Source organism: Podarcis bocagei (genome assembly GCF_964188305.1).
Source record: "Podarcis bocagei genome assembly, chromosome: 2".
Taxonomy (NCBI): domain Eukaryota; kingdom Metazoa; phylum Chordata; class Lepidosauria; order Squamata; family Lacertidae; genus Podarcis; species Podarcis bocagei.
The window spans coordinates 42,220,662-42,245,821 of record NC_138126.1 but is presented as its reverse complement, the minus strand read 5'-3'; the positions used below and the strand labels follow the sequence as shown (position 1 = coordinate 42,245,821).

The following is a 25,160-nucleotide window of genomic DNA, read 5'->3' as shown; positions in this document are numbered from 1 at the left end:
TAATTGGACATGCTTACTGTATCCATAAAACTAGTGTTACATCTAGCTTGGTCCATATTTCTTACAAATATGGACCATACTTGGTTTTGGAGGTGTTCTCGTAATTAGTAAAATACAACTTGCTGTGTTGTGGTGGGGCATATGAGTGTAAGGATAATTGCAAATATGACATATTTCATATTTCAATATCATGACATATTTTCCCTCTTTGTTTTCCCTTCCAGAAAACTTGACAGAAGCCAGTGCAGCATAGTTCAACTCCGCCCCCCCAGCAACTGAAATGTGATATTATCCCATAGCCAGTCTCTTTTTAATACTATTGATTGCCTCAGATATATCCCAGACCTTGTTTCTCACAACCTAAGCTTCCCATTGTTATTTGGAATTGAGTTTTGGATAGGATGCAAGGAATTTCAAGGAGCCAGATGTGATGTTCCTTGGAGAACTTGAGGGAGGAAAATGATTATTATTTTCCAGGATCCTGTAACATTGGCAGTCCCTGTTAGAAGTTCAGCCAAACCCTTGTTCATGGAGAAACTCCACGTGACAGAAGGAAGTTGCAAGACACTTGCTACTCTAATAATTCTTGCTCTGTGTCTTTTGGAATGTGTTTCATAAGGAACATACCTGGACATTCAGGGTGCCTTGTCATTCTCTCAGGTAAAAGTGGTGTTGCTATTGGGTTACATAGCCAATGGTTTCAATTGGGAAAAGGAATGATTACTTTCATGCCTTTTCCTCATCCTTTCAGCATTTCCTCATTCTTCTAACAGCACCTTTTCAGACACATTGAAACTTATTTGTTTTCCTGATCATTGTACTGAAGTTTAGAAGATTCTTGAAGGTTTGGAGCCCCTCCCCCTTTCAAAAAGTTTCTTTTTCTATAATTGGCGCAGTTGTTTCCGATTGTTCTATTCTTTTGCCAAGTGTGATTAAAATTAGTCTTGGACGGACTCTGTGCCATTTCACATTGGTTTGTAGTCATTTTTGCTTTCCGTTTCATTTTTTCTAGAATGTTTCCCCCCCCCCTGCTGCGGGGTAGCTAGTTTCAGCAGTTACTCCCAGGAGCCACCATTCTTCATCCCCTTCTCTGGAAATGCCCCAGGCGTCTCATCATTTCAGTGGCAGCCATGACTCCCCCTGCCCCCCGTCTGGAAAGAATTGAATGCCTCAATTTCTGAGGCATTCTGGGGAAAAAAATTGGTGGAATCTAGGCAGTGCCTGGCAAAACCAGTTCTGCTGCTGCCGCCGCATGAGAAAGATATCCTTGAAAAGATACCGTTAGAACGTGTATACAAATGTGAGTACCAGAACACACACTAAATGCCAAATGCAATTCTTTGGGAACAGATGAAAATTGAATTTTTGGGACCCCGTGAGGTTCAGTGTGTCACTGGTTCTGAAATGAAGACACATTCCCTAGCAGTTGATAATGTTGGAGTTAGACCAGTGAGAACCTGGTTTAGATCTGTGCTTGGAATTATCGCACTGCGTGACCTTGGACTAGTTACTTTCTCTCTGACCAACATACCTAATGCAGTGTTTTAAAGAAAACGAGGGCTGGTGGAATGAGATACGACCTCATTACCTTGTTTTTCTTGATAGTTGCTTCCCTTTTGCCTTATGATTTGTAGAGACAAATTGGTTTCATCACATGCCCCTGTGGTGTCTCCTGCTTCAGAAACAATGAAGTCTTGGCTTCAAAGGCAAAATACTTCATTGTAATCCACTTGCGCCCCTGTGCCTGGTATGCCTAACATTTTTTGTTCCTTTCTATATTTATTTCCTGATTTTTATTCTGCCTTTAAGGGTGCAGTTGTCCATTCTATCTGACTAATGACATGCATCTAATGTTCTTAACTAATCAGTCTCTCCAGTTGTGGCATGCTGTTCCTTCTCAGCAACTTACTCAATGGCGCTTCAAAACGTTACATGGAAATTCCTGGCCAACCATTTATAGTTTTAGTAGTTCTGTTGCAAATGAATGAGCTTCCTTTTAAGGGTTAGGGCGAACTCTTCCCTCCTCACCCTGTGGGGGATTTTAGGATTTCTGTCAAGGTGTAGGAGAGGGGGTTCCAAGGATGCTTCTAGGCTGCTGGTGGTTTTGAGTGGGATTCAGTCAAATTCGGTAAATTCAGGTTGTGTAATGATAGTTGATGGGGAGGCTTTGAGCAGCTTCCTCAAAAGACTGGACTCTTTGTGATAAGGCAAGTGGCAGGAATCTGCACTGGGAAGTGTGGGATAGCCCTTGCTTACAGCAACATCATTTAACCTCACCATACCACAAACAAATAAGAAAGAATGCTTATTCAACAGTCAACATAGTCTAATCTTTCTGCAAACAAATCAGGCAGAATGCTGAATAAAATGTCATCTGGAAGCGCCCCAAGTCAGATACATAGAAGTGTAGGAACTGGGCCTTCTTGCAACCTGCTTAAATTTGCACGAACCTTCTTGTGTTCACAAGCAAAAAAAATAATGTTGCAGTCAGCCTCTGTCAAGTTTGGCTGGAGAATGGCATCTTGCAGAGCACAGCTTGACCTTCAGCATGCACCAGGAAATGCCACCCAAAAGACAGAGTGCTTGTGTGGTGTTTCTTTTGGCTTTGAAATTTCTATTCTCCCTGAATTATTTAAAACCTCATATGTTGCAGGAGCCTGTGGGAATAATTGACTTTTTTTCAGGGCTGGAGTGAGCATTGCACTGATATACCTAACTGTATCTCTTGGAGGTTTCCTGGGAAGAGGGCCAATATCATGAAATGCTTGCTATGGTCAGGGTGGAGTGTGAGGTGGAAATATATCATCCACTTTTCATCACTGTGGACTTCATTATTTAATTTGTTAAATGGGCTTGCACATGTTGAACTTGCCATATGCAAATAAATGGAAAATTCCAGTATACATTACATAAATAATGACAAATTATTATTATTATTATTATTATTATTATTATTATTATTATTATTATTATTATTAATTATTAATTATTTTATTACCCCACCCATCTGGCTAGGTTTCCCCAGCTATTCTGGGTGGTTTACAGCACAAAAATGGGAACTGGATTTTGAAATGGCAGAGGTTGTTCAGTGTAATTTGGCCTCTGCTTTAAATGACATGCCTGCTTGAAGGCACCTCTCTCATCTGTACCTTCATGCACATTTTGGTGCAACTAGAGTTGCATCAGGGCTTCAGAGGGAAGATTTGTGTGACCTTACTGATGGCATCACTGGACATTGGCAAATTGGAATTGTCTGGTGATGGTTTAAATATCCAACTCCTGGCTGGCTGGGCTCATGTAATGAGATGGCTGGAAGGTGGAAATGGAGCTAGCCAGCAACATGTTAGGGGAACAGTAGCAGCAGGCAGAACTGAGTGGGGAGAAATGGAAGTCAGGGATTTTCTGGGTACTTCTGCATTCCTCAATCACATTTTGTGTTTTTTTGCATTAAAATGCGCCTGAGTGTAACTTGATGAGGTTCTGAAACAGACAAAAATGTTTTGAGCTTTTACTTCTGTAACGCTCAAAATAAGAGTTCTTGTATAATTTTAAAAGCCTCCTTTTTTTAAAGAGACGCAAGCTAACTTTTTTAAAAAAATAGTTCACTTGGCGCACACTTGCAATGATAAACTAATAGGGATGAGCAGGCAGCGTTTGTGCTGACTGCCTGCCACCCTACACTTCCGCCTACTACCAGTACCATTGCTGAGCCCTGGGAAAGAGATGGTGGTGGGATCCCTGGACCTTGATTTTGCATTGGAAAGATGAACACAAGGATGATACACACAGACTTTGGAGCCATCTAAGAAAAGCAACATTAGAAACTGCTATTCTTACTGTATCAGGATATATCTGTAACCTGGTCCTCATTTTGTCTTAAATGGCAAGTTGCCCTTAAGACACAATGGAGACACATTGGTGACCTGGCCAAACTCCAGAAGACATGCACACACAGGGCTGGGGCTGGTTTCTACCATGTCAGACAGTGTGTTCAGCACTTTTTGCTTAAAAGCCTCGGTAGCCCTTCAAGGCAGAAGAGAGAGACAAGCAGAGACACTTATGCAGATTAACATGGCAGTGTGCTGTTTTGTCATTGTCTGGTTGCCAAGAAGAAGTTGTAACTTGCCACTAGCAAAGGAATTAGCCAAAACCCTCTATTTAAAGCTGAAACGGAGCAAACATCAATTTGGGTTTTCTACAGGTTGCCGTTTGGTCTGATTCAGCTTTAAAGAGTGGGGTTTTGTGGGGAAAGCTCCAGGGGGGTGGGGACGGGGCTGCTTGGACACGGAGCTTTAAAGCGCAGATCCTGCCTGGAAAGCGCAGAGGAAAGTTAAGTGGGGGTAAGGCCAGAGACTCTGTGGGGCAAAATCCCTATGCTAGTTGATGCCTAGTTGTTGAAGTAACTTTTCTAAAGATCCGAGAAGTTTTCCACTTGACCTGCTCCTTTCCAAGGGAAAACGCGCTCTTTAGCGATAGTTTGGAACAGTGGCAATCTGGGGGAAACCCAAATTGCTGTTTGCTCCAAATGAGCAGTTTCCCCCGGAACGCAGCGGGATAAGAGGAAGTATGGATAAGCCCTTTGCCAGCTTTGTTACCATATTACAGAATTAACCTTGTGGAAACCTCATGCTGTCTGTACATAGCCTCGGAATTCTTTAGATACCTGCCTATAAGTCGTGGTGAAGAACAGTATGTAAAATTTTAAAAGAACTAAGTATATAACATCTTTTTTCTTTTTTAAAGTAGACAGTATTTATCCATGGTTGTAAACAACTGTCTGACTTTTAGAAGACATCTGAAGGCAGTCCTGTTTAGGGAAGCTTTTAATGTTTGATGTTTTATCGTGTTTTTAATAATCTGTTGGGAACCGCCCCAAGTCACTGGGGAAACCCAGCCAGATGGGTGGAGTATAAACAATAAATAATTATTATTATTTGTTAAAAAGCCCCATCTTCTAAGCCCAACAACAGTACAAGCTTACATTTTGTGTGGCCTGAAGACCTTTGGATTTTGAAGGTGAATTGGCTTCCACTTCTTCTTCTTCTTCTTCTTCTTCTTCTTATTTTATGCATTAAATTACTATCTTTAAATTATGCATTAAAATAATTTGGTAGTTGGCATTAAAAAGCAAGTTATATAAAATAAAATAGCACCAAACAAATGGACTGAACTGAAGATTAACTGAAGGCCAAAAGATGAAGGTGTTGTGTTTTTTTTAAGCCTCTCTGGAAAGCCAATAGAAAAGGTGAAACCTCAGGACTACAGGTAGAAAATTGCCTTGAAATCGTAAACTAAATAGAGGTAAAGGTCCTGCTTCTTATAACATCAGTTTTTACATTCTATAGAGTTAGTCTTCGGAAGAGCTATATCCTGATATGGAATACCCCAAGCTGTGGCCTATTTAAAGCCTTTCCCCCCCTTGCTAGGTTGGCTCAGAGATTTTAAAGAGGAGTGATAACACAAGAAGCATGTCGTTTAAAAAGGGGAATCTTGGGCACATTCCTCTGTGGTTTAAGTACATGCTACATAGCACTGAAAAGCTAGGCATCTCCCTTGGATAGGACACCTTTGTTGATTATTATTATTGTTATTTTTCTTCCTGTGTTTCGGGTCTGTCTGAATCTTGTAGACAAGAGAGAGGCAAACCTGCTCTTGAAGAGCAAGCAAGGCTTTGCTGGAATGAGCGTGATACTTCACTGGCTTTAAAAAGTACATCCTATAATTGGACAGTTTCCTGTTTACAAAGGATAAAGCATGAAACCACAGTCTGGCGAGTAGAATGGGCGTGTAATGCTGTTATCCCTTTCTGAGTGTTCATTGAAGTGTTGAGTTGTTTGCCAAAATATTTGAAGAGAAAGTAGTATAACTTTGAGAATAAAAATAAATCTAGAGTGACCTTCCTGAATGAGTTTATTTTAAAATACTAGACCCCTGTAGTTGTCCCTCTTAAACAGCTGTTTTTTTATTTTCAGCCATGATCAGGTGCTGGTTGTTTTCCCCCTATGCGAAGAGAAGAATGCCCCCGATTATAATGTATGCACACAAGATCCTAAAGAACAGCAACCATTAATATATTTAATAGAGAAGGTTAGTGTGGGGAAATAGGAATTCTCCACTGCCAGGATGCCTTTATTGAATGTCATGACCTGCATATCTAGCATAGACAAGCTCTTGGGGCCTTCTTCACATACCACAGGAAGAAGAAACCTCAAACCAAGATCATGGTTTTAGGTGACACACTAAGCCAAACTGTGGCTTAGCTGTCACGTTGTGCTAAAAAGAACTGGAGAGGATCAAAACAGGTATGAGTTCTTCTCTAGGAGCAGCACACTTCTGTGGTTCTGGGAAGCCACGTCTTGGTTACAGTGATATGCGAATGTGTGGCGAATACCTAAATCCAGTGCATTCTGCATTGTATGCCTATATGGGTAATATCTTGAAGTCAAGTTAAGTGCTTTATGTTTCTTTTTTGTGCAAGGGAAAAAACTAGGATCAAATTTAAAACATATATGAATTATAGCAAGGTGTGTGTTGCGTGTACATATGAGTGAAATAGCAATTCTAAGTAGTAGTTAGACTATTACAGTTGAGTTGCTGCCAAGGTGAGTTGTGGAAAGCAATAAACTTCTGTCCAGCAGATGAATTATTTGAAAGGCAATAAAAACAGTACAGTGAAGGTTTGAATGGCTCTTGGCCTTCCTGCGGTCACCATTGACACTGCCAGACTTTTCTGGGTGTTAGTTATTTTAGGGAATTTGCCAGTATGCCAGAAAGTTTGTGGATTACTTGGGGTGCCCAATTTTCAGAAACACAGCACTGCTATTTAATTTGACCAAGCTGGAGTAGCTTGTTTACACTGCAAGTCTCATTGTTTAGCTTGGAAGACATCCGAAAGGAAAACTAAAAGTGGCGTCTCCCTTTAAAAAAAAACCTTGCTTGGTGTTAGATGCACAGTGTGAAAATGCCAAATGTTAGCTGAATGGAGAGCTTTGTAAACGAGAGCTAAATTCAACAATAAATTGGAATGCGATCTAAAATATGTAGATGTACTTTAGTGAGTATTAGAGCAGCACTATCACATATTTTGGACTCACTAAAAATACCAGTCTCCACTTGTTCAAGCAGTTCACGCTCACAACTTTGAGGCAAGGCAGCTAACCAAATCCATCTGGACTCTGGCCTGGGACTCAAGCCTCTTTATGCTGAGTTGTGTATTTAGGACTTGATGTAGGATAATAAGAAAATGGGGCAATTTGATTCTTTTCAGAAGGGACGTAGAATAAACAAGGGACTGCGTTTTGGAAAGCTGCTTGGTTGGTTAGCAGCAGAAAGGAGTTGATATTTTCTTGACCCTGGTTCCTCAGAGATACTAGCCTACATTTCCAAACCACACAATTACAAGCTGTTTCTCAGGGAATCCTGTGTGTGTCTTGATCCAGGCCTTGAGTCAATATGCTGTTTTTAAAATGAGGACAACAACAAAAGGAATAGTACAGACTCTTTAGAGTTTAACTACAGGTTAACTTATTGGTTTAGACTTGGTTTGTGATACAGTGGTACCTTGAGTTACAGACGCTTCAGGTGACAGACTCCGCTAACCCAGAAATAGTACCTCGGGTTAAGAAATTTGCTTCAGGATGAGAACAGAAATCGCGCAGCAGCGGCAGCGGGAGGCCCCATTAGCTAAAGTGGTGCTTCAGGTTAAGAACAGTTTCAGGATAAGAACGGACCTCTGGAACGAATTAAGTTCTTAACCCGAGGTGCCACTGTACTTCTTTTCAGGCCAAGGAGTAGTCGCATAGTAAAGCTCTAGAGTCAAAATAGGGAGGAATCCTTTTATGTTTCAGAAAGGTCTCTTTCCCTGGTCCTTCATCCTGGCTTTGTTTGGATGTCCTGCTAAGGCATGTATCTTGGGGCTTATCCACACCTCCATCTGCCCTGCTGCTGTAATCAGATTTTCCATGGGTTAACATTCTGATTTAGTACTAAAGAGTGCGTTTTCTAGGAGAAAGCGATGGGTCAAAGGCAAAACCACGCAGACGGGACAAGCAGAAAACCACTTGGACCTGTGCTTTCCAGGCACGGGACAAGCAGAAGTGTGGACTAGTCCTAAGTATGACAAGAATGCACTGCAACAAGCCCCAGGCTCCTCCTATGCTTCCACTCTGCGCCATCATGAACAGGAGTTCAGAAGCTGTTGCTTCTGGTTTAGTTCGATCACAGCTTTCCATTTCACCCAAATCCTAAACGGTGGGTAATATTAACTATGGTTGCTTGAAACAACTCAGCTTTATAAACTGTGATTTGAGGTGGGCTTATAAAGACCATAAAAGTGCCTCTTATCTGAGTTGAGGGAAGCGTAGGCTATTGTCTCCAGCTTTGTTTTGGGCCCTCAGGGACACCCAGAAGCAGGAAACTGCCCTGTTGCTTTCTGGGTGCCTCAAAAGACCCCACACACCTCTAGGTTTGCTCATCACTGGCTAGTATGTTTGTGGATTCTCATTTATCACTTCACACACTTAAACGGCATGTTCAGTTAGGAAAGTGGATGGGATGAACCACATACTGGAAAATCCAAATGCTATAGCTGATTATTCTGAACTGATCCATTTTAGATGGCTATGATGACCCAGTAGGCAATTGTGCAGCAGATTTTTTTATATTAGCCATAACATGTTGAGTTTAAAAACAACAACAATTGGACTGTTCAAGGAAAGAGGCACAAAGCAATTCATTTGCTCATGATTTGACTTAATGTAGTGAATTTAAATTCCAAGAATGAGTCTTTTCTAATCTGGAATTACTATTCATTCTCTCTTCCTAGCTATCTTAAACTGTTTTATGACTTTCCATTCTTGTTAAGGGAGGAGAGATGACCATCTGGCTGGCTTTAGGGCAGGAGACTGCAAGGTTCCTTACTGAGGTGATGCAAGTTTCAATTAAAGCCTCAGCTGGAAAAGAGAAAATCTTTGTGTGATCACTTTGGGTGGCATTTTTTAAGGGCAGCTTTGATAAATAACTGGATAAACTGCTTTTCAGAAGTACTAAGCATCTGGTACATGGCAGGAGGCAGAAAGGTTGGGGAATGGCTTTTATAACTTTGTACTTCCCATTAAAAAAACCAAACCGATTCCCCTTTTAAAAACACTGTTAGCTTCTATGTGAGAGATGGTGTGTTGGAGAAGCTGAGTGTGATGCTGAGCAAGTTCATTGCACCAAGGCACTAAAAAAATTGCTTTCTGTGGGTTGTCCAGCAATTGAGAGAGAGAATCATTTCCAAGCAATTGTTTTCCTAAGGCTCCACTCAGATTATTTTCTTTCAAGTGCAGTCCTGATTATCACAGTTCATTATCTTCATCAATCATCTCAATGTGATGTCTGATTTTTTTCTAAGGCAAAAAACAGTTAAACACACAAACACATATTTAAAGCAAAACATAAACAATGTAAAATAGACACTCATGGAAGCAATCCATTAATCCATCTGGAAAAGCCTGTCAGAACAAAAAATATACAGTGGTACCACAGGTTACAGACTCCACTAACCCAAAAATAGTACCTCGGGTTAAGAACTTTACTTCAGGATGAGAACAGAAATCGCGTGGCGGCAGCGTGGCAGCAGCAGGAGGCCCCATTAGCTAAAGTGGTGCTTCAGGTTAAGAACATTTTCAGGTTAAGAACAGACCTCCAGAACAAATTAAGTTCTTAACCCGAGGTATTCCATTGTTTCCTTAAAGTGTAGATTGTGGGTGCCTGGTGTATCTCAAAAATTAAGCAAAAGAGAGTTTTCCCCCCACCAATATTCTTGTGCCCTTGTTATATTTCTGAAGCTGTAAAGCTTTAGTTACGGTGTGCTGGAAATCATGTTAGGTGGCCATCCAGCCTCTGCTAAAAAATGTAACACAATCAGAAATAGTGGGGTAGTAGATCAGAAATAGTGGGGTAGTAGCTTTGGGAGGAAAGGGTTGAATTAGATGCCTTTTGAGGGTCCTTCCAGTTCTTTGATTCTCCTTGTCATAAGGAATTAAAGGTTCTATAGAAAGTGAGGGCACTAAGCACGGCATTTAAATTTGTTGGCTGTGGTGAAAGGATGCTGGTTCAAATTTACCATTTGGACTTCAGTTGCTTCCATTGCTCCATTGTCAGAATTGTCTTCTCCTCTGGCAGACAAGGCAGAGAACATTGCAGGTGTGCTCTCTGTAAATCAGTACTGACTGATCTAGAAGTGCTACTAGGAACAGGTTGCCCATTATCCAACTCATAAGTTCCTTTTTCGCATCCAAGTTGTACAAAGATTTTGAGTCCCTGAGCATAAAAATCAACTTTTTAAAACTGCAGAGAACGAGTTCGCTTTCAGATTGTTGTTGTTTGGTGGGTGGGATTCAATCACAAACTGGCAAATTCAGATTATGCAAAGTAGATTTGGTGTTCTTGTGCAACAGACCTTCCAAACAAAAATGGATTTTTTTGCAGTAAGGAAAGTGAGGAGAAAATGCACTGGGGAAACCAAGCCAGATGGGCAGGGTATAAATAAATAATTACTACTACTACTATTACTATTACTATTACTATTACTACTACTACTACTACTACTACTACTGGGAAGTGTGAGATAACAATTGCTTGATGCAACCTTGTATAACCTCCTTGCAAACCAATCTGAGTGTGCAAACATGTTGTATAACCTCTGCATAAACTTTGTGCAAACAAATCAGGATGAATGCTAGATAAATAGTTCACCTAGAAGTACAGACTGTGTCCTGCCTTTCTCCAGGTGAACGTGACCTTTGACTTTTTTCACAAATGACCAACTTTGGTAAGGCTGATGAAGTGTCCCAAATAAAGGAGTGTCTCTAAATTCCCCTGGTTTTGGACTATAACTTATACCAGCTTCAGCCAGCATGGCCAGTGATCAGGGAAGATGGGAACCTCACTCCAAAACAATTGGAAGGCACCATACTGTGGAAGGTTGCTCTAAATTGGATGCTATCACTGCAACTGGTTTGGGCAGTCTGGATGTATCTGAGTTTTTACAGGGCTGGGCTTAAAATAGCAAGTTTTGAATATTCTGTAGTCAAGCACTTGAAGTGATCAGGAAAGATGGGAGAATTTGGGGGAGAATGTCCTTGGCTTTTTGACTTGAACGTCCCCCGACGGATTCCTTTGCTCGGGTTATGAGCAGGGAAATTGGAATAAGAGAATTCTCAGTTCCTGGGCCATCTGCTTCTAAAGCTACTGAAAAGACCAGGAAATTGAAGGAGCACAGTGCACATTCAATTGATTCATCCTCTGTTCACCCTCCAACCAACCACCCCTCCCCCCAAAAAAATTCTTTGGCACTTCTGTGTCTAAGTCTCTGTGGGAGTTGTGTGAACACCACTCTGCTGAAAAGAAACCTGAGAAGGGAGGAGGTTCTGAAAGCTTTCATCTGATCCCCGTTGCTAGAGAAACCCCCTTCTTTTGTCTGTCTATGCCAGAAGCAGCTGTCCTTTTCAGAGGCTGGATCTTCTCAGGAGGGTGCAGGGCAAAAAGAACAAACCAGGAAAAAATATATTAAAACAAGCCTTATTTATGGCCTGTGTTAGGGAAGCATTTGAGACGCTCCTGTGTGTAGAGTGTTAGTTACAGGCCTGGACCTGTGAAAAGGCTTGCAGTAACCTCATGAGAACAGTGCAAGGCCAAACAGAGTTCTGTATGTTTAGGACGTTTGGTTGTTCTTTTTCTCTGTGTGTGGACAGCTGGCACTCTGGCACCTTCTGCTTATGTATTCCTTTACACCATCTCTGTGTTTGTCAACAGAGAAAAGTTATTGGTTTAGGACAATCCGTCTTATATATAGGCCTGTTTTACTGAAACCTTCTTCTTTGATATCATTTGTAGCCAAGTAAGATTGGCTTCCATGAAAGAGGCCTTAATAGTGAGTCCGTAAGTGACTGTTGAGGTCAATTCTGGATCCACACTTCCTTCCACAGTGGGAACATAGGTTTCCAGGTGGGAGTTGATCACAGTGAGGGTTTGCCAAATGTCCCTTCCTCTTAGCTCGTTTCTCCTTTTTTTGCTGTGAGTTCGTGCTTCTTCAAAGTCCATGAGACCTATGGCAAAGGCTGTTCCAATGTTAGAAACTGAGATATGAAAGCTAGGAGCTAAATGGCACCTTAAACCGAGGTTATGGGCGCAACAAAGGTCTGTCTAGGTGCTCTTTTTTATAACAAGAATACAAAGCTGAAAATGAATGAACTGCAGCTAAAAGATTACGCTCTTTTTTCACATGGTCTAGTCCTTCCCCTGCCCACCCCCCTAATATTCTTAAGAAGGTCTTCTCCAGTCTTCAGAGAGTATCTGGAAGTGGAGAGGCAGAAAAAGGTCCTCCTTTCCTTCCACTCTGCAGTTTTAATCTGAAATCTTAGGTGCAGTCCTGCACCCAGAGCTCAGGAACTGCTCGCGCTGATGAAATTCCCTGTTGTTAAAATGCTCCTAGAGCAATGGGAGTTTCGAACACTGCGTTGTTCTCCAATTGGAGTGCTCACAAGCCAGTGCTTCCCAGTTATCAGCTTATATTACAATTATTTTACTTGCTTTGAGAGTGTCTTTAAACCTCTTTTGCTGTCCACCAGTATTTTGGTGATCTAGACAACATTGTCCTGCCCCACCCCCTTACAGTGTAGTTCTCTGTATTGAAAGCTCATTCTTGCTCTCTCCTTTTTGTATTTTGGAGCAATTGGACAATTTTCTTGGGACATCTGCTTTGGTTTCTGTTACCCCCCCCTTTAAATCTCTTATGAGAACAGTGTAATGGAATGTGTGCACTTACTCAGAAAATTGTGGAAAATACCTGGATTCATTTAGTGGATAATACCTTTCTGAAGCAGGCAAAGCAGACACAGAAAGGAGACTGTGTTATATATTCCTAGGCTTTCCAGGTCTGTGTCCGAACACTCCCCGCCCCCCCAAACTCTTGGCTGCTGAATCGGAGCAAGCGTCATTCCACAGAAAACCCAAATTGCCGTTATTGTCAATTCAAAGTGATCGTGATTGTAAACCTGAATTTATCATTTTAAGTAAGCTCATTTGGTCATTTCAAATATTTTGAAACTTTTCAATCCCTATAAAAGGCGAGTTGCAGATTTTTCTTGGTTTCCTGGCTATTTTGTATTAGCCCCTTCTTTTATCTTCTGCTTCAATCCTGTTTTCCTTTTTTTTAAAAAAAAAAAAAACTACGGTCCTGTTATTCTAGGCCGCATGGGTAGGCAGACTAAGGCCCGGGAGCCAGATCCGGCCCAATTGCCTTCTAAATCTGGCCTGCGGATGGTCCGGGAATCAGCGTGTTTTTACATGAGTAGAATGTGTGCTTTTATTTAAAATGCATCTCTGGGTTATTTGTGGGGCATAGGAATTCGTTCACCCCCCTCCCAATACATAGTTTGGCCCCCCACAAGATCTGAGGGACAGTGGACCGACCCCCTGCTGAAAAAGTTTGCTGACCCCTGTATCTAGGGTTTGCCAATTGTATCCATTATTTGTATGTCTGCTCACAGCTGAGTGCCTTTTGGATACCAATTAGCTAGCTGTTTGTGTGTCTGTTAGGTTTGACCTTTGTCTTCTCATAACTCAGATGGTGCAGATGTGGGTGAACCTCCGGCATGAACTTTGAAAATGCCAGAGTGGCACATCATTAGCGTAGTGCCCTGTGTGGGGTTGTGGAGCTGAAGGGCTGTCTGTTGATTACGACAGCAACATGTGTGATTGCTTGTTTGTGTGCTTGGCAACAGTGGCGTAGCGTGGGGGGTGCAGGGGGGCCGGCCGCACCGGGCGCAACATCTGGGGGTTAGGGGGCGCAAATCCACAGGTTAGGGGGCGCAAATCCACGGGTTAGGGGGTGCAAATTACTTGCCTTGCCCCGGGTGCTGACAACCCACGCTACGCCACTGCTTGGCAAAGAGGGACTGTTGCCTAGAGATCCTCAGGCCAGTGTGGCAAAAATAGGGAAAAGACAGAGGACTGATTGTGTCAGCTCCACCCCTCACAGAGCGATCTCTTTCTGTAAGAAGGAATCTGCAGCATTCTTGGCATGCAGCCATGATTATTCTGATGTCCCTTTGCTCTTACTGTTCAATTGGGAAAGCTACAAATACAGGGCAGTTGCCAGAAGACAATGTGAATCTTCAGATTCTTCAGAAAGAAGATGTCATGGCCAATTCTGCTTTTCAAAACAAATGTTAAAGCCAATAAATAAATAAATGTGTGTGTTTTCTTTGTGTGCAGCTGCTTCAGCTTGTAATCGATATCTAGGCAATAAACCACTTTAAAAAAATTAGAGCCCATCCCAATCGTCTTCTCCGCAAAATAGCAAATGAGGGATGCTGTGTGAGTGTGCTTAGTAGTTTCTCAGCATAGACCAGGGAGCTACATATGCTGTTTCCCCTCCTCTTTATTGTGTTTTGCCAGTGCATTTACTATCCTTGTTTGCAGCCAATTAAGAGTAGAATTAGACAACTATGCTTGATATCTGATGAATAATAAATAGCATCTCTCTCTGTGCTTCAGATATGCTCTTTGGGAGAAACCACTTCATGGAAAAGGGGGAAAAAAAGATAGTAATAAATAACCAGTAATGGATTTCTGGGAGAAGGCAATAAGCAACCCAAACCTTGAAATATTGCAGCAGTTTGAAATAACAAATACCAAACTGGGATTTGAATACAATGACTGTGTATTGTGCTTTTAGATCTATCTGGAATACAGTGTTGCCTCAGCTTCCCCCACCATTTTTTGAGAATAGGTGTTGTCCTGTCCTGTGCTTTACCTCGGTGGGCTGAGGAAAAACAGCAGGTATGGGGGTGACGGGGGGGGGCGGGGTAGAATGGCTGCTCCTCATGAATACCCTAAAGGCTTTAATAAGGCTGCCTGGAAATTTTATGCTGGAATCTGAGGAGGTAATTTTTTAAAAGTAAAAAGTGATATAAGCATGAATGTGTACATGACTGCAACCTCTGTTCCCTATGCACCATAGCCTTTTTCAGGTGTTGCCTCTTGCACAATTACACTTGTGCGAGGGTGGAAAGTGGGGTGCCAACTTGAATAAAATATTGTGGGGGCCCAGGTATGCCCTGCCCTACATAATCAATCACATGACACAGCGCACACACCATTTTAATGGGAATGGCCATCAATTTTGTGGGGGCCCGGCCCCCTCAAATATTTTATTGTGGGAACTGAAGCTCCTACGGCCCCTAGGAGTTGGCTTCTATGAAGTGGGGTCACACTTTCTGGCCCCGCACCTCTCTCACATCTCCATCCCCATTCCTGCAGCCTTTCATTTGTTGTAGGCTGCAGTTCTGCAGTGGGGAGCTTTCTCTAGTTGTGTAGAGACGCAGCATGATTTAGAATACAGTGGTACCTCGGGTTACATACGCTTCAGGTTACATGCACTTCAGGTTACAGACTCCGCTTACCCAGAAATAGTACCTCGGGTTAAGAACTTTGCTTCAGGATGAGAACAGAAATTGTGCTCTGACAGCGCGGCGGCAGCAGGAGGCCCCATTAGCTAAAGTGGTGCTTCAGGTTAAGAACACTTTTAGGTTAAGAATGGACCTCTGGAATGAATTAAGTACTTAACCCGAGGTACCACTGTACGTATTTTCCAGGTTGTCTATGGAGCCTACTTGAGTAGATTAGTCTCCCTCCTGCACAATTTATCCTTGCAATGAAAGTTGCAAGTCACCCTTGTGTAAGGGGCATGTGGACTGGGTGATGAGGACGGAACAGAAGTGACAGGGCAGGGAAGTTCAACCTCCCTCTCCCTCCTTGCACAATTGTCATCACACGATGGGAAACGTCTGAATAGGGCTTAACTGACAAACCTTCATTTTTCACATGTAAGCAAGCAAGTAGGAGTAGGAAGACGTTCAGCCAAAATCATTTCTTTTGAAAATCATTTCTTTAGAACGAAGGTTTTACCAACTAGTAAAAAGAAAAGAAAATGTCTGGACTTGAATGGGGTAAACATACCCAATCTGCCATGAAACAGTCAATTTTCTGGTTGCCACCCTCCATACCTCCTTCAGCAGATGTACACAGAGAGTCATAGAATTATAGAACTGTAGAGTTGAATAATTTGATGGTGATGGCAGAGTCTGATTAGATTCAAATGGAATCTTATTTTCATCTGAAAGAAGGGATAGCTACTCCTCATATCCCTTAACCATTCAGAAAAAAAACCACATAAGTATTTTCAATATTCAACAGAAAGAGGGGGTGGCAATGTTTTTGTTTCTGTTTGCTGTATCCACACCCATAAATACAGATGGGGGTATTGTTCCTCTAGCAGCCAGAGGCCACTTTTCAAAATAGAGGCTAAGAGTTAAAACATTGTTCTTTCCCAGTTGTGATTGTTTGTCTTCCAAGGATCAATCCTGTTTAAAGAGATTTGCAGACTCTGCTACATTATCTAAGAGGCTTAAAAAGTGAGTTGTGTTTGGGGAAGCTGTTGGTTTTTTGTGGCAGGAGATAAACGTCAAAAGGAAACAATTCTTTTTCTCTTGATATACAAGGTGATATATCATGTAAGAGAGCCTGATTTACTAAAGGGGGCATATTAATCTGACAGATATTACTGAATACAGCTATAACTTGATAAACATCGGCATGGGAAGCAACCAATTTATCTCTATATATTCCATGTAAAGCTGCTGTTGGGTGCATGTAGTCTATAAACTTATCTCTGAAAGTTGTCGGTTCTAGATGCATCTGAGAGTGTGGCAGGAACAGGCCGAACTACAAATGAAGTGAAAATTGCTTTGCATTCGTTCTCTGCTCTTTGCAGCTAAAGTTCCAGGGCAGGGAAGGCAATGTTTTGGGGAATGTTTTTTCCTGAGCACGATGGAGGTGGGTGGGGTACCACTAATTGGTGGTGAGGGAGCCCAACGCCTGAAGGGTCCTATCCCTCTGTTAGGAAGGGTCCTAACACACATCTTTGCATACAAATGATAGCCCCTCTCCCCCGCTGAGCCTTTTCCCTCCTCCCTTGTCACTTGACACACAAACAGGCTCCTTCACCCACTAGCCAGCTTGCTTCCAGCCTGTTGGCCTCCCTCCAGGCCCCCAGCACCAACCCGCAAGCCCCCACTCGCACCCAGCCTGCTCCACTTCTGACATCCTGAGAAACAGAGAAAACTTTGTACCGCTGCTAATGAGAAACCAAGGAACCAGCAGGAAGGCAGCCAGTGTGCACATGACATAATCTATGGCGCTCTGCCATGCTGTGGTCAGATTGTGCGTGCACTTGGTTGGCTGTGACCCAACAGCAGAGTGCATGCGCTGGAGCAGCATAGCAACTATAGTCCTAGTTGGTTCTCTCCTTCCTGCTGGCTATCCTGTTTCTGCCAGATCTTCTTTTGGTCCTGAGAAGGCTGTTGTGAATGTGGCAGTGGAGGTGAGCACATGCAAGGGAAACAGTGAGGGTCATATAGGGCCCACAACTAGGCCACCATACGATATTGGCTATCCTTTTTGCCTGAGAACAAGTCCTCTGACCACTTCAGTGCATTTATTTTTAAAAAATAAAAATCAAGACTATGCTAGGTAAAGGTAAAGGACCCTTGACAGTTAAGTCCAGTCGCAAATGACTCTGGGGTTGTGGCGCTCATCTCGCTTTATTGGCCGAGGGAGCCGGCATACAGCTTCCGGGTCGTGTGGCCAACATGACTAAGCCACTTCTGGAGAACCAGAGCAGCACATGGAAATGCTGTTTACCTTCCCACCGGAGCGGTACCTATTTATCTACTTGCACTTTGACGTTCTTTCTGACTGCTAGGTTGGCAGGAGCTGGGACTGAGCAACGGGAGCTCACCCCGTCGTGGGGATTCAAACCGCTGACCTTCCGATTGGCAAGCCCTAGGCTCTGTGGTTTAACCCACAGCGCCAAAAAACAGACCTTAGGTATCTTGGATTCAAGGTCCTGAGCTTCTATGGAAGTTTGAATTGTTACGAGTATTTACTCCTTAGCAATTGGACGTGATGTTCTGCGTCTAGGAGATTTTGGACAATATCTCTGTTCAACCATTATCCATTACCACACTATTGTATTGCAAAAGCACTTGCATATGTATATGTGTGTATGTGTGTAGTTTCAGATTGGTGAATCGTAACGTTGCTTAATGTCAGTATTTGTTAGCAGTTACCACACAGCAGTAATTTGTCAAATATTTTAGATATCAGAACTATTGGAGGCCCCGCAAATGCAGATGGCATGGCTGTATGCTAGCTATTTATTTATTTATGTTATAACCTGTTGAATCACAAAGGATCAGAAGAGTGGGTTGTAGTAAATAATCACATAACTTGTATGCTTTTAGATCCTTAAATTCCGAATGTACTGCTTAATTCCAGTCAAATTCTGCTTGATATCAGTAAAATGTAATTTTAGTAAGGGTGCTCATTGCTGGACCCCAAATTGTGCATGGAAAAAAGAGAGAGTAAAAAATCTTAATAAATGAATATATGACTAATCTTCTATATGCAACCATCCCCCACTTTTTTTCCAGTTCTTTGAGACACTGAAAATTATTTCTCAACCTAATCTCACCGCTGACACTTCAATTTCAGTCCAGTTTCTTTCCCCCTTACAAGGGTACATAAGAGAGGATTCCCCTTCCCCCAATATTTAAAGGTTTAAAGTCAATCTGTTTATGTATTTATGTACTTATGTGAAGTTAATCCGTTTATGTAGCCTGTTAATCTGTACTTATCTGGGCATGCTCAATATAGTGCTGTCAATGTGAGAGGTCTTTAGTAGGGCAGCAAAATAAATGAGCGCTTACAGGCTCTGTTACCATTTGTTTATAATGCTGTTTCGCTTTCTGTTTTGTGTGTCCAGAAATTCGTACCCAGTTGGTGGAACAGTTCAAATGCCTAGAACAGCAGTCTGAATCCCGGTTGCAGCTCCTGCAGGACCTCCAGGAGTTCTTCCGCAGAAAGGCTGAGATTGAGCTGGAGTATTCTAGGAACTTAGAAAAACTTGCGGAGAGATTTTCTTCCAAGATTCGCAGCTCCAGGGAACACCACCAGTTCAAGTAAGCATATATGTTTCTATTTCTGAAAGGAGGCACAAGAGACCCAGACTTGTTGAATAAATGCAGTCTTCAATGTGATCTCAAAGTGATGGGCCTTTTCAGATGACTGATGGGAGCAGAGGTGGTTGAGGAAATGAAAAAAACGTTAACAGAGATTCAGTTGGTTTCTTGGGTTTGCTGAGCTACTTATTTACAAACTTGTTAGTGTCTTTCCTACTTCTTTCAAAATAGTCTCTTTAAGGGTTGGCTGCTACTGCCAGTCTTTTGACAACGTGTTGGGCATGCCTGACATTCTGGTGGGTAAAGCTTGCATACATTGATATTGCATATTTATTTATAACCACAAAGTAATTCAGTTTGCATATTTAATGTTCCATATTTCAAGCTGGAGTAATGAACATGACTGATCCTTTTTAGTATGTGCCTTTGACGTTCTGAACTCCAAATGAACTAAGTATGTAGAAAAAAAGGAGGATATTAATACTGTCTAGTTTTGTAGCTTCTCAGTGGAATTTTTTACCTTCTTCTTGCCCCTGGCCATATTGGTTGTTTTTAGTTGGTTCCTTTTAATCTTTTTGACAATCATAGCTGCAAAGTACTTCCTGTGTTGTCATTGCCGTTTGTATGTTGGACACAATCCCTTGTGTCATTCATTTCCTGGTGATCTAAAATTTTTGAATGTGCAAGATGAATGGTGATGGTCTCTCACTCCACTGTACTCCACCTCATTCTGAACTGCTGCTTGTACTGCTGAATTACTAAAATCCTATATACTTCATATTGCTAAATTCCCTATACAGTGGTACCTTGGTTCTCAAATGCATTGGTACTCAAACAACTTGGAATCCAAACACTGCAAACCCGGAGGTAAGTGTTGCGGTTTGCAAACTTTTTTCAGAAGCCGAACGTGCTCCGTTTTGAGTGTTACGCTTTTGATTTGAGTGCCACACTTCCGTTTTGAGTGTTACGCGGAGGTCTGTCTATTTTTGCTATTTATTTTGTGGTTTTGTTTTTGCGGCTGTGTGGAACCCAGTTCAGCTACTGATTGATGGATTGTGTGACTGCAGTACATTGTTTATTGCTTTCATTTTATGGATCGATGGTCTTGTTAGATAGCAAAATTCATGTTAAGTTGCTGTTTTAGGAGTTGTTTTTAAAAGTCTGGAACGGATTAATCCATTTTGCACCTTGGTTTTGGAACGCTTTGATTTTGGAACGGAATTCTGGAACGGATTAAGTTTGAGAACCAAGGTACCACTGTAATCTCTTTACAGTACTCTGATTCTCCTAGTGTACAAATATGTCCATATGTACAAATATGTCCATATGTCATTGTTATTGGACTACAACTCCAGTCATCCCTAGACAGCTTAGCAAATGGTCAGAGAGCTGTTGTTCAATAATATCTGGGGACCCAGGCTTGAAGAACATTGGTCTTCTATTATCGTGATTTGGAATAACACAAAAACTTTATGGAGAAACTTGGCCCCTTGTCTTTCAACTTCCTTTTGACCAGTACCCTCATTCTTGAGAAGTTAAGATCTGTAGCAGAGCCACTACCCCACTTGATAGGCCTCCCAACTCTGTTAGGTGGGTGTTGCCTGGAGGGGGAGCCTTCTCATTGTTTGTGGAATGGCCTTCCTCAATAGGTGTCAGGGATGGCAGGGCTTGGATGTAAGTGTGTTGGACACAAGGGGACTGGAAACTGACTTGGAGAGAGGAGAGGGGGCCAGCAATTTATGGGGGTCAGTGCCCCCCAGGAGAAGGGTCAGAGCTATCAGGGATAGAGAGTGCAACACTGGAGGAGGAGAGGATGATCAGGCAAGTGGGCAGCTGATTGAATCCCCACCATCTCCTGCCCCATCTCCTCCTAGAACCAGAAGAGGATTGAAGAGGGAAGAACAGTGCTGGCTGCTGTGCAGGTATCGTCTCAGGCTGCATGTGCATCCTGTGGGGGGAAAGTACAGTGGTGCCCCGCAAGACGAATGCCTCGCAAGACGGACAACCTGCTAGACGAAAGGGTTTTCCGTTTTTGAGCTGCTTCGCATGACGAATTTCCCTATGGGCTTGCTTCGCAAGACGAAAACGTCTTGTGAGTGTTCCGATTTTTTTCCGCTCCCCCCCCTTTTCTAAGCCGCTAATAGCCTTTTAGCCGCTAAGCCGCTAAGCCTTTAATAGCCGCTAATCCGCTAAACCGCTAATAGCGCTAATCCGCTAAGCCGCTAATAGGGTTGCTTCGCAAGACGAAAAAGCCGCTAGACAAAGAGACTCGCGGAACGGATTATTTTCGTCTTGCGAGGCACCACTGTACATAAGTTGATGAAGAGGGGCATGGTTTTCTATTGCTGCAGCTGCTCCAGAGGACACTGACTGGGAACAGCCACTTGGATGCTAGAAGTTGTGTGCAAGTGTATTCAGAGTCCCATAGAAGCTACTGTAAGTGATTGCTTTTGACAATAAAGAATTAACTCCCCGCTGTATGCATTCATTTGACTCAGGTGTGTCTAGGACAATAGGCAAGGCAGACACAAGCACTTTTATCTCTCAGACGATAACAGGGTACGATCTTTCTTTTTGCTGCATTAGGTAGCTGCATTAAAAACATGACTGGGTGCTTATTTACAAAACAGTAGGTCAAAGCTGATCAACTCATTCACTTCCCCATTAAGTTTTTATTATTATTATTATTTAATTTTAGGAGATAAATGGTATAGAGAAAGATTCCAGACAATGTAACACCAAATAAACAAAAATAACAAGTTGCAGCCTCTTTATTTATTAAATGTATATGCTGCCTTTCCTCACAAAGGAGCCCAGGGTAGCAAACAACAAACATGTTGTTGTCTTCCAATCTAGTAATTACCAAAACACAAATGATTGTGGTTATATCATTCCTTCCTAAGAAAAGATATGGTTGGGAAACCAATAAAACCTGATGGAAAGCACACCTAATCACCTGAGCATTCAGAAGCAGCTGCTCAGGATATGAACCTGTGTGTTAAGGAGTGTAAGCTATCCAGTGCAAACTGGATAATTTTTTTATTTTGTTTCGACTACAGCAGACCAACACGGCTACCTACCTGTATCTATCCAGTGCAGGTTGCTCACCTAACTCTGGATAAAATTATCCCCCAACCAGTAATGCTTCCTCCTTTATTCAGCATACACTTTGGGCTTTCCTTCTTTATGTAAACCATCCATAGCTAGTGGTCTAAATAGTGGAGGTGGCAGAGTGAAATGAAAAGAGGGACCGAAACCTAATGGGCTAGAAATCCTTTCGAGACCCTTTAACTCAGTGGTTGTTGTTGCAGATGAAAAGCAAAGACAGCTCATTGTGGCTCCATTCATTTTGGCAGCCAGATGGAGCTAAGAGTAGCATCTGGCGAATGGATTGAACAGGCCCTGGAACATACTGTGAATGTTGAACTAATTATTACTAAGTCCCCAAGCAAAAGCAGCTGGAGGGTGCTGGCTCTTCTATGCTAATGGAAAAATGGGGGCTGCAAGTGAAGGTGTGTGAGCAGGGCAGGGGGAAGACTCAGAACTATTGTTTAGATGTTGAACTTAATTTTGCATTAAGAAAAATGATTACATGTTAGAGAGAGATGGCTTTTTATGTTTTATGCATGTTGCTTACTACTTTTCTCTGATAGCTACTTTACAAGGTTGTTTATAAGACAGATTCGTTCTGAGGTTTATCTAATGAAAGCCTTGTATGTTGTTCTGGTCCCTTACCCTTTTCACCGATAGCTTATGTAAAGAATGATTATCATTTAGTCTAGGAGAAAATGTTCCAAAAGAAGAGCAGCTTGAATACTATGGGACTAGACAAAGCTCAGTTGATTTGCCACATAAGGCATGAGAGGCCTATTTCATATTTTTAAGTCAATGAAAGAAAATCCTGCTTTCAGTGCTGTAAATTTATTTGTAAAGAACCTCCATGTCTGAAAATGCAAAATATAGTTTGAGTGGTCTGTGAGCTGTATCAAAGTGGTTTTAAGGCTGCTTCAGACAGAAAATCTTAAGTATTGTTGGAGTGAATGGAAGATCAGAACAATTTGTTTTTATACAGTCCTTCATTCCATTTGCCAAACAAAGAGGCCTGAGTTCCACAAATGCTGTGAGAGGCCTTGCCTTTGCAAAGCATAGTGGCCTTTGTTAGGAAAATAGTCGTCTTTTAATGCTCTGCAGTGTTGTGGTTTAAATTGCAGAAGCTTTGGGGTGGAGTGTGTTGTGTGCGTCTGATTTCTCCTGTACGTGATTAAAGCCACGCAGAAGATTAGAACAAGGAAGTGTGGTTGTCATAGCAAACAACTATATTTATTTTATTTCAAGCACTTTTATCCTGCCTTTCCATTCCAAAACATTTTCAAGGCAACTTCTCTTTTCCTTCAAAGAAATTGTTTGTTCATCAGCAACATTATCAGGTACAAAGACCACGATATGAGTTTCAAATTCAAGCTCTGTCCTGGAGAGAAATGTGAAAACACCACTATTCCTGTCCTTGTTTTCCAACCTAGTGACATGACACTCCTGGGTTTGCTTCTTTTAAAAGAGCTGCTTTTCATAAGTCTAAACCTGTTGTGGTGCTTCATTTTCTAACCTTCCTTTAGAGGAAACTATAGAAAGCTATATTGCCCTGCAAAGGCAAAGGTGATTAGTATTTCTTCGGATATTAACTTAGTTCATTGTACCTCATATAGTGTCAGTGAGTGGGCTAGCAAAGGTGTGTTATTAATACTATGTGCTTGTCTTTCTTTTCTACTTAAAGAATGGCACTTTTAAAACCTTTGTTTTTGCACCATTCTTTCAGGATTGTAAGAATGTGGGCAAATGCAACAATATGTGTAAATTGAAAATCTGAAGATGACCAGGAAATCTCTTTACTATGCTGTCTCATAATGGAAAGCATTTGGAGCCCCTGTTCTGAGAGCAGTAGTAGTAATAATCATAATAATTTTTATTTATACCCCGCCCTCCCCAGCCAAAACCGGGCTCAGAGCGGCTAACATCAAATGTATAACACATTAACATAGAATCAGGCAATCAATTAAAATGCTTCCTAAAATCAGATCAGGATCAGAATAAAATCCAATCAGATGGCAACCCGTAGATTACGGTTGGGGACCTTAAATGCTCACCAGGCCCAACTAGTAGGATTGCTGCAAACCTTTCTTGCCCTAATGGGAGCATAGGAGCCTACTCCTAGGGGTCAAGGGGGCTTTGGTTCCCCAATAAATGATTTGAGAGGGCTGGGCCCCCCAAAGTTGATGGGCATTGTCATTCAAATGGTGTACGTGACCATGTCATGTGATTGATTATGTGGGGTGGGGCTTACTTGCTTCCCATATTTTATTCAAGTTGACACCCCTAAATAGGAGAGATGTACCCACCACTGTTTAGACCTGCAAAAATCCTTTGTGTAGAAGGCCTTGCATGCCTTTCCTTTTCTTACTCATTTGCTTCTGTGAGTTGAGTCATTAAGTTATCCAGCACACTTCCGTAACAGACCAGGATGTTTACTAAAATCAAGGCCCAGCATATCTGACTGTTGGACCATGAAGGCTCATCTGACAAACTCATACAAAGTATATTAGTCCAGGGTTCCCCAAACTTGGGTTTACAGCTGTTTTTGGACTGCAGTTACCATCATCCCTGACCACTGGTACTACTAGCTAGGGATGATGGGAGTTGTAGTCCAAAAACATCAGGCAACCCAAGTTTGGTAAACCCTGATCGAGTCCAACCTGCCGACAAATCAACTACTATAGCATCTTTCATGGATGGCCATCCAACCTTTGTTTAATAAGTTCTTTAATGAAAATGTGCTCCACCTTCTGAGGCAGTTCATTCCATTGTTAAAACAGCTCATATTATTGGGAAGTTTTCCCTGATATTTAGTCTAAATCCCCTTCCTTACAATTTTAACTTGTTTGGTGGTTTGGATCCATTTCTGGAGCAACAGGAAACAAATTTGCTCCTTCTATGTGAGAGACCTTTGAATATTTGAAGATGTCTTACTGTGTCTAGAGGGTAATAATTGTTTCCACATCTGTTTTCTATCAGCTTGTTTCAAACAGGCACAGCCAT

The 25,160-nt window shown here is 42.0% G+C and overlaps 1 protein-coding gene across 3 annotated transcripts in view; it reads left to right on the top strand.

The window, feature by feature from the left end:
* The window catches only part of SRGAP3 (SLIT-ROBO Rho GTPase activating protein 3), a 200,795-nt gene that overhangs the window by 70,968 nt on the left and 104,667 nt on the right, over nt 1-25,160 (top strand). For all 3 annotated transcript variants that reach the window (XR_014005099.1, XM_081183997.1, XM_081183996.1), the window contains exon 2: nt 18,875-19,070. Coding sequence is in view for 2 of the 3 variants with exons in the window: in XM_081183997.1 (XP_081040123.1) it covers nt 18,875-19,070 (196 nt within the window). In the remaining variant the exon portion in view is untranslated. The remainder of the gene's footprint in view (nt 1-18,874; nt 19,071-25,160) is intronic.